The sequence below is a fragment of the Hippopotamus amphibius genome, chromosome 10, assembly GCF_030028045.1.
Source record: "Hippopotamus amphibius kiboko isolate mHipAmp2 chromosome 10, mHipAmp2.hap2, whole genome shotgun sequence".
Lineage (NCBI taxonomy): Eukaryota > Metazoa > Chordata > Mammalia > Artiodactyla > Hippopotamidae > Hippopotamus > Hippopotamus amphibius.
This window is the reverse complement of record NC_080195.1, coordinates 111506385-111524052: the sequence shown is the minus strand read 5'-3', so window position 1 is coordinate 111524052 and position 17668 is coordinate 111506385. Positions and strand designations below refer to the sequence as shown.

The following is a 17668-nucleotide window of genomic DNA, read 5'->3' as shown; positions in this document are numbered from 1 at the left end:
TTCCTCTGTTTTCTTTGCTTGTGTCAAGCTCAATGTCGTTTTGTGATGAGCACTGCTTTAGAACTGGCAGACCTTAGAAGAAACATCAGCCAGCTGTCCTAGGGTAGGGACCATATTTCTCTGTTTTGTACTAGTGACATGAGAGGATATGTTGTAACTGCTCTTTGATAATGATAGTGCTAATGGATTCATTCATGTGAAACATGATATGCCTGTTAGTTTGGGGCACCCGAGGCTCAGTAGAGGTTTATATAATGCTTTTCTTACCTTCCTCTTTCAGTTGTCAAGAAGCTCATTTCTAGCACAGCATGATCTGTGTTCTGCTGCTATCTCCTATAGAGGGGTAGACAGTTTTTCTTAGTATGTTTGCTAAGAGGCACAGGACTTGAGAATTTGTGTTCAGACTCACAGATCCTATGTATGCGCTTATGTAAAGGATTGTCTATGATCCTAAAACAAGAGGAAAGCCATCTAATTTTGTCAGTACTTTCTAAGGAAATTACAGTTATGGTAATACTGGCCATCATTAATTTTAAAACTCAATAACATTTAAATAAGTTAAGTCAAGGATTTTCATGTAAACCAAGAAAATTAAAATTTTTCTTACAAAAACTTCAATTTTTGGAAAGTTGGATCCATTGTGATTAAGACCTTTATCATTAATAATTGTATGGTATAATTCAGCAATGAAGAATAAAAACCTGTTTGGCATTGAGTGGGACCTAGAGTCAGAAGATCTGGTCTTATGGTCCATCTTCACTAATCATTTGCAGTGGATCTCTTTAAACTTCCTGGAACCTTTGAGCCTCAGTTACCTCACTTGTAAATTGGCAATGATACCTACCTCACAGGGTTGTTGTGAGGACTCAATGAGATAATGTACGTGGAAAGCACTTTGTAAATTGTAAAGTGCTACACAAATGTTAGTTGTTGTTGTATCTGAGATGTCTTAAATTTTTTTTTTCCTTCAGAAATAGTCTTAATAAACCTCTAGGGCTTTTCTGTTAAAGTATATTAGTTGGTAAACCTTTGAATAAACAGTTTATTACAATATACGTAAGTATTCTATAAAATCTTTCTTGGGGTTAACTTTCAAGATTTTATGTGTATCTAAAATTCATTTTAAAGACTGCAGGCACACAGTTTGGAAGGGCTCTGCCTTTGCTGCTCTTCATAGAGGAAGACCTCCTGAAATGCCGGTGAATTATGGTTCCCCACCAAATCTTGGTAAGTGACGTTGACTTTCCAGATGCCCAGAACCATTTTTTAATTTGTTGACCAACTTTGTAACTGCTATATTAAAACTTAAAAGGAAGTACTGGTAATGTTGCTTCAAATTTACTATTTTCCTATGCTTATTACTAAAAGTAATAAAAGTTAATGAAAAACAGTCTTATTTTAATAAGTCTGTACTAGTGCTTATAGTAGAAAGAATTGGGAAGAAACTTCATCTTTAGGATTTCTCAGACATTGATTTTTGTGACCCTCTAGAAATTGTTTTGGGGTTTTTCTTAGCTTTTTACATGTTGGCTCCCCCTTAACCATTTTCATTGTTTTTATTTCCTAGTGGAGATACATCGAGGAAAACAACTCACAGGGTGTTCCACTTTTAGCACAGCATTTCCAGGAGCTATGTATCAGCATATAAAAATGCACAGAAGGATTCTCGGACATCTGTCTGCTGTTTACTGTGTAGCATTTGATAGGACAGGACATAGAATCTTTACAGTGAGTTAACATTTTAAACTCAATTTGGTATCATCTGGAGCACTTTAGTGTGCCTCAGAATTATCTAGGAAATCTTCTAAAACATGTAGATTCTATCTTTCCCCTTTGTCAGGAGTTTTGAGTCAGTAGGTCTGGTGTGGGGCTCATGAACTTGCATTTTTATTAAGTATCCCAAGTGATTCAGATGCAGATAATCAGGCCTTGTGTGTTGTTAGTGAGACACTGATGTAGAGCAGTGGTTCTTGAGCATCGAGGATGTTTGAAAAAGTGCATGCCTAATACTTCCCCTCCAGCCCATTCTGGATCTACTGAATTAGATTATAGTGTGTATTAACCAAAAACAATCCAAAAAAAACCTCCCCTATATTAATCAAAAAGACCCCCTCCCAGGGGCTTCCTAGGTGGCGCAGTGGTTGAGAATCCGCTTGCCAATGCAGGGGACACGGGTTCGATCCCTGCTCCAGGAAGATCCCACATGCCACAGAGCAACTAAGCCCGTGTGCCAAAAAAAAAAAAAAAAAAAAGACCCCCCTCCCCCAAAATCCAAATCCCTGCAGGTGATTCATATTCACATTGATTAATCATGATCTAGGGGAAATTGATTACTTTAACACTGAGAGATTATTTTATAATTGTAAAACTATATGTAAATATTTGGAATTTAATTTACCATTTTAATGTTTTAAGAAAAATTAGGGTGGGTAAGAAGTTTAAATTTCATTTTTCATTTGCAATTCAGAGTAGATACTCACATATGTGCTGAATGGCTGGATGCTGGTGGTACTATAAATGTGAGACTGTTGCTTAGTTATTTAAAATGAGGGGTTCTGGTCCTATTATTTTTTGTTTTTGGAATTGGTACTTACCTTGTAAAACACAGATCTGTCCTAACACTTAAAATCAGATTATTTCCCTTGATGTGAGATAAACCAGCATTGAATCATTGTTAGTTGCAATGGGTGAGCCATGAACTTTTAGTTGGACTTATTACATGGCAGAGAATTTTGGGAAAATAGTATTTATAATAGGTCTAAGCCATAGAAATGAAAACTTCAAGGTATCTATTATTTGATTTGAAGAAAAAACTTTTATAAGTGTTCTTGGCCGTAAGATTCGTAATTTGCAGAGTATTCTACAGTTGGAAAGAGAGGAGGAGTTACAGACACTTAATTTGAGTAACATGTAAATGGTATTTTTTTAAATGATATAAAAGACTTGCTGTATTAACATTTTATTTTCGGGTGTGTTTTTTCTTTAGGGTTCAGATGATTGTTTGGTGAAGATCTGGTCAACACACAATGGCCGCCTATTATCCACATTAAGAGGTCATTCTGCAGAAATTTCAGATATGGCAGTAAACTATGAGAATACAATGATTGCCGCAGGGAGCTGTGATAAAATAATTAGAGTGTGGTGCTTGAGAACTTGTGCTCCAGTCGCTGTGCTCCAAGGACACACGGGGTCAATTACATCTTTACAGGTAAACCAGCTTTGGTGTGCACATTTGTGTATTATCTCCTTTTCCTTTAAAACTTTTTTCTTTGGAGATGAGAAATAGTAAGATGCTTGGTAGTTATATGCTCTATTTTAAGTTTAGTAATTAAGAGAAAATATAATCAATTATAGTTCCATGAATCTTGGGTGATGTAACAAATATGTACTGCGGTTAAGAAGGAGCTTTGCATGAAGCCTTGATAGATGACGTATTGCTTCCTTCAGGTTTATAGTTGAACTGAATGAGTGTCAGTTACACACTCGTGATGATAAATTAATGATTTTTCTCCTTTAAAACTTGTGGGTTTTGATAAATTGATTAAATTTGCTGAAATATATTAATTTTTTTCTTTATTGTGGAAGTTAATTTTGAACCATGAACACAGACAGAATAGTATGATGAACCCCTATGTGCCCATCAACCCAGGCCAGTTCTTCTTCAGCCATTTCACCTCATACCTAAAGCAAGTCCTAGATTTCATATCGTTTCTTCTGTAAGTACTTCAGTATGTCTTCCTAAAAGACATAGTGTGTTTTATTAAAAACATAACCAAAGCATTATCATCACACTTGTTGATACTCAGATTACCAGTTGTTTCATAAATAGCATTACTTTAAGTTTTTTTGAATTAGGAACCGGTCAGGGCCTATACCTGACAATTGATTGCTATAGATTAAAAGAATTTTAAAACAAATTGCACAGTCTTGTCCATTTTTTTTTTCTAGCCCCTTGCAGTTTCTTTCTTGAAGAAATGGGGTTGTTTATCCATAGAGTTCCCACAGTTTGGTGCCATGTGCCTGCTTGTAGAGTGGGTTAGCATGTTTCTGTGTGTTTCCTGCAAGTTGGTTGTTGGATCCAGAGCAGTAGTGTATTTAATGTGCATGAGAATCACTTGGAAGCCTTGTTTAAAGCACAGATTGCCAGGCTCCACTGCTAAAAATTTTGTTTGATTCAGAATGTTGGTGGTGGGGCCTGAAGATTTGCATTTGTAACAAATTCTCAGGTGCTGCTGCTGTTCCTCCTTTAGGAACCGCACTTTGAGGATCAGTGATCTCGAGGCTTGGTTATCTTGAGGTGAGCTCTTCAGGCATAGAATGTCTGGTGGTCTCTGTGGTCGCCTTAGATCCATCAGGACTGAGAATGATGCTATTCAGTCTTTTTTTTTTTTTTTTTTGAAAATTACATCTTGTTAGTAGATAATGATTTATAAGGCCTTTTAAGGCATGTGGTGCCTCTGATTTGAGTTTGGTTGAAACAAGCAGAATGATTTCATTTTCATATGTGAATTTACCCAGGCTATATGTTAAGTGGTCTATAAATAGATTTGGTGTGAAGTTCTGTGATAAAAGTGACTTTTCTTAACTCCTGTGGTCAATGTTCTTGAAGAACAGAGACTGCAGACTTATTTTTGAAAATGACAGCTATGACTGGGATTGTGTTTTACTTTGAAAATTTAAGCAAAATTTTTGGTTTGCCTGTTTATTTTTCGGCAAGGAGTGTATTGTGCTCCAGAGGATTTCATAGGTTAAAAATTAATTCAAATTCTAGCTATGTTCCACAGGTTTAAAAAAATTTTTTTAAATTAATTAATTTATTGACTGAGTTGGGTCTTTGATGCTGCACACGGGCATTCTCTAGTGTGAAGAGCGGGGGCTGCTCTTAGTTGCGGTGCACTGGCTTCTCATTGCGGTGACTTCTCTTGCTGAGGAGCACGGGCTCTAGGCATGCAGGCTTCAGTAGTTGTGGCACATGGGCTCAATAGTTGTGGCTCACAGGCTCTAAAGCGCAGGCTCAGTAGTTGTGGCACATGGGCTTAGTTGCTCCGAGTCGGGATGGAACCTGTGTCCCTTGCCTTGGCAGGTGGATTCTTAACCACTACACCACCTACGAAGCCCTGGAAGGCAGATTCTTAACCACTGGACCACCAGGGAAGTCCCTTACCACCTTTAAATAATGCATTCTTTAATAGCAAAATAAAGGATCAGTATACATTAAAGAATTCTTATTTTGACACAGAATAAGTTGTAAAAGTAGAAGTTATTATGCTCTCAGGCGCGTGTTATATACCAGATTGTTATTCAGGTTGTGTGATTTCAAGAAAACTATTGTGACTTTGGAAGCAGACATGTGAGATTGCAGTACAGAATCACAGAGCCAAAAAGGACTTTGAGAAATTGCAATTCTTACTGTTTCCTTTATTCAGAAATGCATAATTATAGTCATTGATGAGTAGCTTTGAGGGTGGTTAATAAAACATGGCTATATGTCAGTGATTCTGCATTTGAGAAAGTGTTGCTACTTAGAAAGAGTAAAAGGAAGGCTTCAAAAGTTAAAAATGGGAACTTCCTTGGTGGTGCAGTGGTTAAGAATCTGCCTGCCAGTGCAAGAGACATGGGTTCGATCCCTGGTCCCAGAAGATACCACATGCCGCGGAGCAGCTAAGCCTGTGTGCCACAACTACTGAAGCCCACGTGCCTAGAGCCCGTGCTCCACAACAAGAGAAGCCACTGCAATGAGAAGCCCGTGCACCGCAAAGAAGAGTAGCCCCCTCTCACCTCAACTAGAGAAAGCCCATGTGCAGCAATGAAGACCCAAAGCAGCCAAATAAATAAATAAATAGATAAATACATTTATTTAAAAAAAAAAGTTAAAAATGCATGTTGGGCACTAAAACAAAAATCTCCTAAAATGAAAACGTGAGAGGATTTACTGGTGAATTCTATTAAAAACCTATTAGAATTGCTGAGAGAGAGCTTAGTAAAACATAGGTATAGGACCCATGTTCTAAAACCAAAACTTTCCTATACACCATCATAATCAGTTTGCAAATATAATGAAAAAAGTACATAATTCACATTAGCAACAAAAGCTTCACATAGGAATAAACTTACCAGGGAGAAATGGAAAAAGTCTTAAAAAATAATGACAGAACCTTGGGTCGGGAGGAAAGGAATAGTCTAAATAAGTGAAAATGTCTACCATGCTCCTGGATCAGAAGATTCAATGTTGTAAAGATGTCACATCTCCAAATCATGGTATAAAGTCAGTGTATTTACGTTTGAAATCGCAGTTGCTTTGTTTTAATGGAAGTTGGCATGTTATCAAGTGCGTTTAGAAAAAGAAAAGTAAGCACAAATAGCCAACCCCTCCCCCACCCCCAAATCCTCAAAAAACAAAAAACAAACCTTCGATTTTTTTGCCATACTGCAAATTTAAAAATGCTTTAAAAGATGTTATAGAGAAAACAGTATAGTGTCAACCCAGGGCTAGACATAGATGTCGGTGAGACAAAATAGCAACCAATGCCTTGTGTATCTGTCATATTAAGTCACGTGTGTTCTAACTATAATTAGAATTCTTAAAGTACCTCTGTGTATGCAGGGTTACAAATTTTACCTTGTTTTAATTTTAATTAACAAGAATATCCAACTGTTCATATAACTTCAGTTATTACTTTTAATGGGATATTCTCTAAAACTCAGTGTTAGTCCATATTCTGGAACATAACTACTTAGGTGTAAATAATCACTTAAAAAAACCCTTCATTTCGTACATTCGAAGAGAAGGAGCTTGGAAGAAGCTTTGTTGAAGAAGTCATAGGTTCAGATCCTGTATCTCTTACAAAGTGTATATAACCTTGGGAAAAAACATGAAACAGAGATAATAAACTCTCTCTCTGGCATGTTGTAATGATAAATAAGTATGTAAATCATACGGAAAAACAAAACAAAAAACCATTTCTTCCCAGCACTTCCTTTTCTCTTAATGGCAATACTGGTCTTCCTTTGTTTAAGCTCCTTTATCTTTGAATGTCAGCAGGTTGTGTTGCTTCCTTCCTCATGAGGGTAGAGGGTACTGGCCTCCAGTTAAGGTTCTTGGATCAGTTGAATTAATTCTTGGTTCTCTATCTTATCTGTTCCTTTTCAGTCAGTATTGTATACTGATGTCAGACACATCTTTGGGTTGCCTTCAGTGTTTCAGTTGAGAACTACAGTTAACTTACTATTATTAGGTCCAGATTCTCTATATCCATTTAACCGATTTCCCTACCACTTCCAAATATGAATGCTTTAGTCGTATAGATCTTTCCATCACTATCACATATCACATTCCCTCTCACGTTTGTATTTTTGTTCATCTTATTCCTTCACCTAGTGTGTTTTTCTTGTTTTCCTTATATTTTCCTCTCTTTTAAGCTGCCTGGATGTCTCCGAACCAAGTTGATCTTCCTTTCTTTCGCTTGTTTGTGTAGCGCAGTTGGTATTTTATTAAACACAAATGTTGGCCCTGTTCTGCAATCAATTCTTGGTTTTCTTATAATGCTTTTATGTTTTTGTTATTTAAATATTTAAAATGTTGATGACTTGGAATTTATCCTGCTTTACAGTCTGAAGAATGGATTTTTTTTTTACCGCAGATTGTTGCACAGTTGTTCCTTTACTATTTATGCATTTATGATCCATTGTTTCCCCAACTGATTGAGATGGCTCCTTTATCTTAAGTTTTGTGTGTTAGGGTCCAGTTTGGACTTCACATTTTTCCATTGGTCATTCTGTCATTGTGTACCTGCTGTGCCCCATAGTTTTAATTGTTAAGGCTTTGTCGAAGGTTTCACATTGATAGGACTAGATCTTTACTTTCTCTTTGTAAAAGGTTTTCTGACTGTTATTAGTTTTGAAAATAACCTTTTATTGAGATCACATTACATTTATAAATTAGAGATAGACTTTTCCTTTTTTCTAAGCTATGAGTTTTTACTGCAGTAGAATCACGTATATTTTGGATTTATCGTGTTTTACTTAAAGTGTTCGTTGAAGTTAACTTTGAAAAACTGTTTACCTTCAGTAGCAGCTCTGGAAACTGAATTGTAAATGTTATTCCTTTTTAGTTTAGCCCAATGGCCAAAGGCTCTCAAAGGTACATGGTCTCCACTGGTGCTGATGGGACAGTTTGTTTTTGGCAGTGGGATTTAGAATCCCTGAAATTCAGGTAAGTGACTTTAATTGTGTAATAAGTTTTCTTTGTTAATGTTGTTACCGTTTAGTCTAGTGAAAGGAAACTTGATTATAAGGAGAAATTGTGTATTGTGGTTGCCCTTTTACTTTGGAACTTAATTTTTGTTTTATACAGCCTATGTGCCATATTGACTGTTGTTTACACTGTAATATTCAGGTAGTTGGATATGTAAAAGGAGCATAGCCTTTCTATCTCAGTGGGCACATTTTTTTGAAGAAGAGAAAGTGGTAGTGTATATGTGAAGCATTTTGAAAGCTGTTAGAGATGTCTGGTTACATAGGCAGAAGCTTAGGCAGGACCATTCAAGACTCAGACCCAGATTATAGCCCCAAGCTGCCCAGTGTGGCGCCCACTCGGCACACGGCTCTGTTGAGCACTTTGCGTGTGGCTGGTGTGATTGAGGAATCGAATTATTAATTTAAATTTAACTGATACAATGTAATTATTATAGAGCTTTTCAGCATATTTCAAACAACTTGAGTAGGTGAATTGTTTTTTAGCCATAAACTTTATGAAATCTCACTACAAGTATTTTTGATGAAAACTGTTTGAATTGAGTTGTATTATATGTATCCAGTATGCTCTGGAAGATTTAAAAGAAATCTTTAATATGAAAGAACCTAAAGTTCTCAGTAAAATTTTATTAACATTGATGTGATATTTTGGATATATTGGTTTAAATCAAGTAAAACTAATTTTATCTTTTTACTTAAAATGTGGCTACTAAAAAACCCTAATTTTATCTTTTTACTTATGTTGTGGCTACTAAAAATTTAAAGTTACACCTGTGGCTCACATGCCCTTTCTGTTGGACCATGCTATCACCTGGTGGTTCTACATCCTGTTCTGCGGCCTCGATCATGGGGTCTCTTACACTTTCTGAGCTTTAGTCACTTCACTTACAGAATGGGGGTTAGTAGGCTTGCTCTTTCCGTGTACTAGGATCTGTATAAGTTTGGGGATTGGACAGTCCTCTAAAATCCATCCAGCTATAACAGCGTATGTAGAAATATTTGGTATACTATGAGGTACTATGGAAATAAGATTGTAACATTTAAATATGCCAGATTAAAACAATATTTTAAACCATGTTAATGTGCTAGACTGATGTATTTTTATTTTTTATTTATTTTTTTAAACTGATATTTTAAAACATCTTCTTTTCAAGTCCACGTCCCCTGAAGTTCACTGAAAAGCCTAGACCAGGTGTACAGATGCTTTGTTCTTCTTTTAGTGTTGGTAAGATAACTTTAGTATTTCTTTCTTAGTTTTTAGCATTTTGAATGACCACGTTATGAGAGAGAGCTGGCAGAAAGGCAGCTTAAAGTGTCCATATGAGCAGTTCCTGTGCCATGTGCCCTGTGTGTCTGATAAACCAAGAATGTGATTTTCTTTCAACTGAACTGCATGTTTTTGATAGTTTAATTTGTTTTCCACACATCTTTTGAAATTACTCCCATTTTCTTTTCTTGTACAGTGGACTTGTGTGGTAATCTTTCTTTTTGGGAGAGGTCAAAGATTTTTCCCCAAGAAGTCTGACAGTTTGAACAAGTGAACTTTATATTCCATAGCTAGGTTTAGGTGTGTAAAGCTGTTGAGAAAGCGGAGCTCCTTTTCATGCATTTTCAGAGCTGTAGCATCTTAAAGTCATTGTCACACTAATACAAAAGAGAGAGACAGTGAACATTTCCAGATTGAGTTAACTTTCAGAAATTAAGCCTCATTTGATGTGTGCTTCCCCCTACCCCCTCAGCACCACCCAACAATTCTTTGACACTAGTTGGCTGTCTTATAATTCAACTCGATTCTGACACTACCTACCTAGAGAATAGTGTGAGATCCCACAGGGCTTAGTCCTACAAGATGCCCCACCTACCCTCAGACTCAGACCAGGTTGTCACCTGTGCTTTTGACTGATGGGCTATAGATCAGAGGTTCCCACAACTTCCTCCTTGGGTTTGATTAATTTGCCAAAGCAGCTGACAAAACGTTTTACTCACTAGATTTTCGGTTTATTAGAAGGATATAATTCAGGAGTAGCCAGATGGAAGAGATGCACAGGATAAAGTATGTGGGAAGTGGCGTTCTCTGTGTGTGCTGTTTGTGCTTCTCTAATCTCCACCTGTTGGTCAACCTGGAAGCTCTCTGAACCTTGCCCTCTTGGATTTTTTTATGGAGACTCCATTACATAAGCACAGTTGCTTAAATCATTGGTCATCACTGTTGATTCATCTCTCTCCCAGGCCTCTAATCACATGGTTGGTACCCCTGGCAGTCAGCCCCCATCCATAGATGCTTTCCAGATGTCACCTCATTAACATAAACTCTGGTGTGGTTGAAATGGGTTTGTTGTGAAAATCAAGACACTGGTATCATTTCACTTAGGAAATTCTAAGGATTTTAGGAGTTCGGCCTGAAACAGGGATGAAGACCTAATATGTATTCTTTCCTAAAAATCACAGCATCACACTGTATTATATTGATTTTTTAAAAGTTCTTTATATAATGAATTAGAAAATGGATCTATTGAGATAAATTTAGTTATAGCATAGAGAGCTCGTTTAATTTAATATAGAAATTTGGTTAAGATATTTGTTACAAACTGGATTTTTTAAACCTTAAAATTTTTATTTCAGGTGGTATGTTTTTAGCCACAGGTAGTACTGATCATGTAATCAGAATGTATTTTTTGGGTTTTGAAGCACCTGAAAAAATCGCAGAACTTGAAAGTCACACTGTAAGTATTCATGTTTTAAAATCCTGTAGATTGTTAATAACATTCCTGTTGGTACATAGTCTCACTTTGCTCAGGGATATTGGTATTGATTTCAATGTTAAATGTAGGAGGAATTGGATTCAAAAGTGAAGCATGATACTGACGAACTCAGCAGCTTATGGTGCCAGATACTTTGCAGTGGTTATTTCAGCTTTAAGTCCCAGCTCTTGATTATGATAACTAATCTGGGTGGATTAGGTTCAAATTGGGCCTATTCATTTTAACCAAACTCATGAGATTACAGTGCTCTTTTATTAATGCGTACTAAGATAACTCTCAGTATTGTGGAGTACTGGTCAGCGGTCAGATCATCTTTTTTCCTATAGGAATTTCTGTGAAGTTATTTGATAAAAAAAAAATCACTTTAAAAGAAATTTTTTTTTGGGCACATAATCATTGAAGTGAATATGCTTTGTCTTCAGCTACTTAAACCTTTTATTTTGGTCACTTTCTAAACATATCAATTTTTGTACAGATGTAGTTAATTGCAAATACAGCTTTAATTATAGAAGCAGCCTTTTTTACCGCATGATCTTTGAGACAAGAGCTGTATCTTAGTCTTACTAGATTTGTAGTTAGATTCTTTGCACTTAAATGACAATATATGTTTGAATGGCAGGGTTAAGCAGCATAAGTGCAAGTCTCTTGCTTTAAAGCAAATGTGCTTCTAAGTCTAAAACTGAGTGGGTTTTCTTTGTGTGCCAACTATGTAGGCGATTACTTTTGTGTTTGTTTTTTTCCCCCCTCTTTAGGATAAAGTTGATAGTATCCAATTTTGTAACAACGGTGATCGGTAAGTGTGTATTTGTATTTATGTGTTTTTAGGTAAATACACCATGCTTCCTATTAGTATAGCTAATATATCACTTTGCAGATATCTACCATATTGCAGGTACTTGTTAGGAAATGTAATTATTGCAGGAAAAGTGTCTGGGGCAGGAGGAAACAATTAAATGTAAGTTTTTAGAATTGTAGTTTCTACAGCCTCCTGTGACCAAAAGTAGTTCTTCTTTAGCTCACTGCTGGCTACGTGTTTGATTTATAGGAAAATTAGGTGAAGTGATAATGACATTTCTCATATTTGAGTAGTTAAAAAAATCTTTAAAGCTCTTTATTGGAATATAATTGCTTTACACTGTTGTGCCAGTTTCTGCTGTACAACAAAGTGAATCAGCTGTGTTTATGCGTATATCCCCATATCTCCCCCCCACCCCCGACTCCTTCCCATCTTCCCTATCTCAGCCCTCTAAGTCATCACCCATTATCGAGTTGATCTCCCTGTGTTATGCAGCAGCTTCCCACTAGCTATCTGTTTTACATTTGGTAGTGTATATATGTCGATGCTACTCTCTCACTTCATCCCAACTTCCCCTTCACCCCGCCCCCTGTCCTCAAGTCCTTCTCTACATTAGCATCTTTATTCTTGCCCTGTCACTGGGTTCATTAGTACCCAAAAAAATCTTTTCTAATCAATCACTGTGTTGAAATCTGCAACAGAATTATCACTTAAATTATATTTTTCTTTGTGGACCCCAGTGTTTCAGGTACCTTTCCTGAACTGTGATTTTTTTAACACTTAAATTTATTAAATGATTGGTTTATTTTTGCACAGCAACTAGCATGAATTAATTTGAGTTTAGAGTTAAAATGCTGATAATGGTACTTTTGGTCTTACTGTTTTTTCCATACATCTTTAATTGTCCTTTTGCCCCCCGCTCCCCACCCCCCCCCCGCCCCATACTTCTTGTACATTGTCTTTTCAAAATTCAATCTATTTGACAAGCTAGTTATTGAGTTTAAAATGTGCTTTACTCAGTAAGGCCAGGCAGATCATAGCAAATCAGATTTTTTCCTTTCAGATATGCCTTAAATTCCCTGTCATTTGGAATTAATACCTGTAGATTTACCTGCAGTCAAGATAGCTACATTAAAAATTTTTTTTTACTGTGATTTTAACTGTAGCCCTTAGCATATATGAGTAGAAGATCTTTTATTTTAAGGTTCTTAAGTGGTAGCAGAGATGGAACAGCACGAATTTGGAGATTTGAGCAGTTAGAATGGAGAAGCATCTTACTGGATATGGCTACCAGAATCTCAGGGTAAGTTGAGATGGTTTGTTTCTAAGTAGGTGCATCCTGAGTACTTGGTCTCTCTCTGGTTGCTTAATTGCTTTGTTCAGGGGACTGGTGCCACCTCCTATGAGAAGAGCTACGATCTTAGTGACTGGCTCCCTCCTACGTATCTGACAGACACTTAAACCTCGTGTATACTTAAAGTTATGTAGGAAAGAACAATGTATATTTGTTCCATTGCTGTTCAGAGCATTGACTTCCTCTGAGGTGTTGCATTTAAATCCAGCTGCTATTTAAGAAAAAGTAATTCAAGTATATCAAGTGTGGAAATTTTCAGAAAATTCTACTTTTTTGAAGATAGGAATTTTTGGAATTTTTAAAAAGTCGCTTATAGCTATATCTGGTGTAATAAAGCAAGCAAACACAATTTATTGTTTAGATTTAAAAAAACTGGGCTCCAATGGGAGTGAATTTGATTTTCATGCTAAAATTTTGGTTTGTAAAATGGCCCTGAAGGCAAGTTTGTCTCACTGTCCCCTTCCCTCAATACTCCAGAGTCACAAACGTATTTTGAGCATCTTTGAGATAAGTTTAGTACTTCCCAAGATAAATACTACATGTTTCAAATACATTGCTTTTTTGGGTTTGTATATATTCGGAGGCAGTACAGGTAGTGGAAAGAATACGTGTTTTGGAGTTAGACCTTTGCTAAAATACTACTTACACTGTTCATAGCTATATTTTTGAGAACATCATTTAATATTTATTAATCTGTTTCATCATCTGGGGAATGAGACTACCAGCCTTTAAGTATTATTATCGGCAATTATACATCATAGGAAAATTTCTAGCACTGCTTGGTCTAGGGAAGGCATATCCATCCATGTTCGTAGCTGTTTTTCTGAGAAATATTATACCTTTTGTCTTTTAGAAATCTTCATGTGTGCTTTATTTTTAGTAATAGGAGAAATTAACTCATTCTCTCCTATGGCTCAAACAATTGTATTGGATTTCAAAATAAATTTGACATTAATATTTTTGCGGAATGATCTGTGGTAGAGAATGGAAAGAACACACACTAGAAATCTGGTCATCCTTGTTCACAAACAGATCTTTACAATTATGTAAAAATGTTACATATGGATATTCAGAAGCATATTAGTGTGAAAGTGAATAATGATGAAAAGATGGCAGCAAAGAACATTTGAAATCATATTCATCTATGAACAGTTATTTTATTAGGCAAATAGGAATATCGTTTGTAAAAACTTGTAAGATTTTTTTAAATGAGACTGAAAACCATTTAGTTTTCTTGTTGCCATACTGTCTTCATGGAGAGAACTTTTCTTGTATTTCCTCTCATGGTGGAGATATTCTTTTCTCATTTAAAGTTTTACCTCTTTCAAATCTTGAAAAGCAGTATTTTCTGTGTGTAAAAATTGATGGATATATTTGTTTTATTGTTCTAATCTTGGATAATCAACCTGATGAAATGCAACATGTCTGTTAGTAAATTCAAGTGAAGCATGGGGTGTCTTAGCCTGTATTCCATTTTGTTTCTTATGTTACACTTCCTCTGACCAATCTAGTTAGAATTATTCTCTCATTTGTGTTCCATTGTGCTTACATACATAGCTGTTACACAGCACTCATTCCATATTCTTGTAGCTGTTTTCTTTAAAATATGTTCATTATATGCTTATCATTTCTTAGAATGTGCTCTGTGATATCAGAAGCAGCTAGGTCCCTCCTGCCTCCCCCTCCAGTACTACTGACTACTATATTTTTTTACAGAAACTTTGCATATCACTTTGATAAAGGCAGCAAAACATTTTGTGTGTACCAAGACCGTTCTTGGCGAGGGACCTGGAGGGACAGTCTGTAGGGAAGGATAAAGAGATGAATGTAGTCTCATTTATAGTTGAACAAATTGAGAGTCTGTGTCAGGCAGTTTTCTAGATGTTTCGGGCATGAAGATGAATTACCTTCTTTCTATCTTCCTGAAGTTTTTCATTGTCTTTGGAGAGTGAAGCAGTTGAAAGTATTATTAATAGGGCTTGGCATCAGGAGAAGGGAATAATAGAAAAGAGGTAGAGAGAAAAGGCTTAGCTCTTCTGAACAGCGGTGGTATTCTGAAATCTGCCATTATTCAGTCTCCGAACTGTTTCTAAATCATCCGTTCCCCCTGGGGATTTTGCCCTTATCTGTTTATAGATAACTTGTTGTGGGTCAGATGTGATGAACTCCATAGAGTTGATAAGGTATGGACATGAGCTGGATTTCTTCAGTTATTTTTGTATCGATGAGGGATTGTGTACATTGTATAGCCTCCTACACGTATAGCATTGCACATTTTGTATTTTTTTTCTTAGAGATTTATCTTTGGAGGAGGAGAGGTTTATGAAACCCAAAGTAACAATGATAGCTTGGAATCAGAATGATAGCATTGTTGTCACAGCTGTGAATGATCATGTCCTCAAAGTGTGGGATTCTTATACTGGACAGCTGCTTCATAACTTATTGGTAGGTAGTTTCTTTATAAAATATAACGTCAAGATGTTTTTGAACTCTTAATTTTATTTTTAATAGACATGTTTCATTTATATTATCAAATGAATAGGAATTTGTGTATATATTAACGTATAAATTATTGTCATTAATACATTTTTAAAAACTCTTACACTGACAATATGGGCTTGTAATTTTAAACTTATAACTTGCAAACCCTGCTTAACTATATGACTTTGTTGAATAAAGGGACATGCTGATGAAGTATTTGTTTTGGAGACACATCCCTTTGATTCCAGGATTATGTTATCTGCAGGACACGATGGCAGCATATTCATATGGGATATTACAAAAGGCACGAAGATGAAACATTATTTTAATATGGTAAGTGGAGTGAGAGATATCTTCATGTATGTGTGCGTTTGTTTCAAGTATTTGGATAATGAAGTGTAGCCAGAAACCAATCTGCATATTTTGGCTGTTTATATTTCTAGAAATCAGGGTACTACTTAGTCTAATATCTGATAGCCACACATACATACATATGTGAAATTATCTTTATAACTAATTCACATGAGGGAAAGATTTTCAAAATTTATTTATTTAGCATTGTGTGTGTGAATGTGTCCCTGTTTGTGTTTAAATTGGCAAAATTATGGTAATTCACACAACTTCTTCACTATTTAAGTTTATGAAAATATTTGATAATAAGGACTTCCCTGGCCCTCTAGTGGTTAAAACTCCACGCTTCCAATGAAGGGGGCGAGAGTTTGATCCCTGGTTGAGGAACTAAGATTCCGCACGCCATGTGGTTCAGCTGCCATCCTTGCCTTACCAGCCAAGGGCTCATGCCGCCCCACATGCCTCTGCCAGGAGGTGTGCAGTGGTGCCAGGATGCAGATCGGCCTGTGGTGGAAGTGGCTCTTCAAAGGACCCTAGGGGGTGAATCTGTGTAAAAGGAGGGAAAATATTTACACACTTTTTTCCTTTTTATGTTATGAGAGAATGCAAATTTGTATACATGGGTTATCTTATTCAGCAGGTCTCTAAATATTCCAGTACCTTCATATGTTTTTTTTCCATTTTGTTCATTGGCACTAATTCACGTGTGGTATAGCAATAGTGAATTGTTGCTTTTCAGGTTGGGAGTTACGTATGTATGTGAGTTTGTTTTGGCAGTTAGTGGGTGATTGATTCCTTTTTCCACTTTTTAACATATCCTGAAGTTTAATTCTTGGAAAGTTATAGGCTGAAATAACAAATACACATGGATCTACAGTATTGAGTTAATGAAACAACTCCTTTAACTATAAATTGGTAATGCTAAACTACTGCAATTTACAGGTACAATAAACAAGGATAAAACAGTTTAGAAGTTATCTATTTTAGGCACCATTCATGGTGCACTTAGAGCATTCTTCCTGACATTTGTGGCGGTTTGAAAGAAGGCAGTTGCAGGTGCAGGTATTTACATATGCACCCTTGAGACTTTGCAACGTTACAAATTTTGCATGGTGGTTAGTCATCTAAGTTGAAAACTTAAACTCCACAAGTATTGATTTTAGTTCATGAATTCCAAACTTTATTAATCTTTAATCATTTCCCTTGTAGGTTATTAATCAATAGATTTTTGTTATATATTAAAAGAAAAGTGTGAAATTGTCATTCACATGTAAGAGTAAAGAAAGCCTTCACTTTGGATTGGTTTAAGGTCCTTCATTGAATCAATTTGAGAACTAATTCTTAGAAGATCTTTCAAGATTTTTTTCTAGGCTAGTGGTATCTAAAATGAATTTCATTTTCTGAAAATATTGACATGTGCTTAATGAAAAATTTGTTTAAAAATTTTTTTTTCAGAAGTTAACACACCAAAAGCTCTTGCATAGAAATGGTCATACATTTTTCCCTCTGTGTTTCCTAGATTGAAGGACAAGGACATGGAGCTGTATTTGACTGTAAGTTTTCACAAGATGGACAGCATTTTGCCTGTACAGATTCTCATGGTCACCTTCTGATATTTGGTTTTGGATGCAGCAAGCCATATGAAAAGGTCATTTCATATACTTTCTTATA

The 17668-nt window shown here is 36.0% G+C and overlaps 1 protein-coding gene across 4 annotated transcripts in view; it reads left to right on the top strand.

Annotated features, from left to right (window-relative positions):
- Positions 1 to 17668, top strand: part of BRWD1 (bromodomain and WD repeat domain containing 1) — a 122599-nt gene that overhangs the window by 23163 nt on the left and 81768 nt on the right. For 3 of the 4 annotated variants that reach the window (XM_057697087.1, XM_057697085.1, XM_057697083.1), the window contains 11 exons: positions 1129 to 1227; positions 1568 to 1728; positions 2987 to 3208; positions 8112 to 8212; positions 9408 to 9478; positions 10876 to 10976; positions 11768 to 11808; positions 13016 to 13114; positions 15460 to 15610; positions 15845 to 15979; positions 17517 to 17645. In XM_057697087.1, the coding sequence (XP_057553070.1) occupies positions 1129 to 1227; positions 1568 to 1728; positions 2987 to 3208; positions 8112 to 8212; positions 9408 to 9478; positions 10876 to 10976; positions 11768 to 11808; positions 13016 to 13114; positions 15460 to 15610; positions 15845 to 15979; positions 17517 to 17645 (1310 nt within the window). Of the gene's footprint in view, positions 1 to 1128; positions 1228 to 1567; positions 1729 to 2986; positions 3209 to 8111; positions 8213 to 9407; positions 9479 to 10875; positions 10977 to 11767; positions 11809 to 13015; positions 13115 to 15301; positions 15349 to 15459; positions 15611 to 15844; positions 15980 to 17516; positions 17646 to 17668 lie in introns of those variants that run through there. The other variant, XM_057697086.1, reaches the window with a different exon arrangement.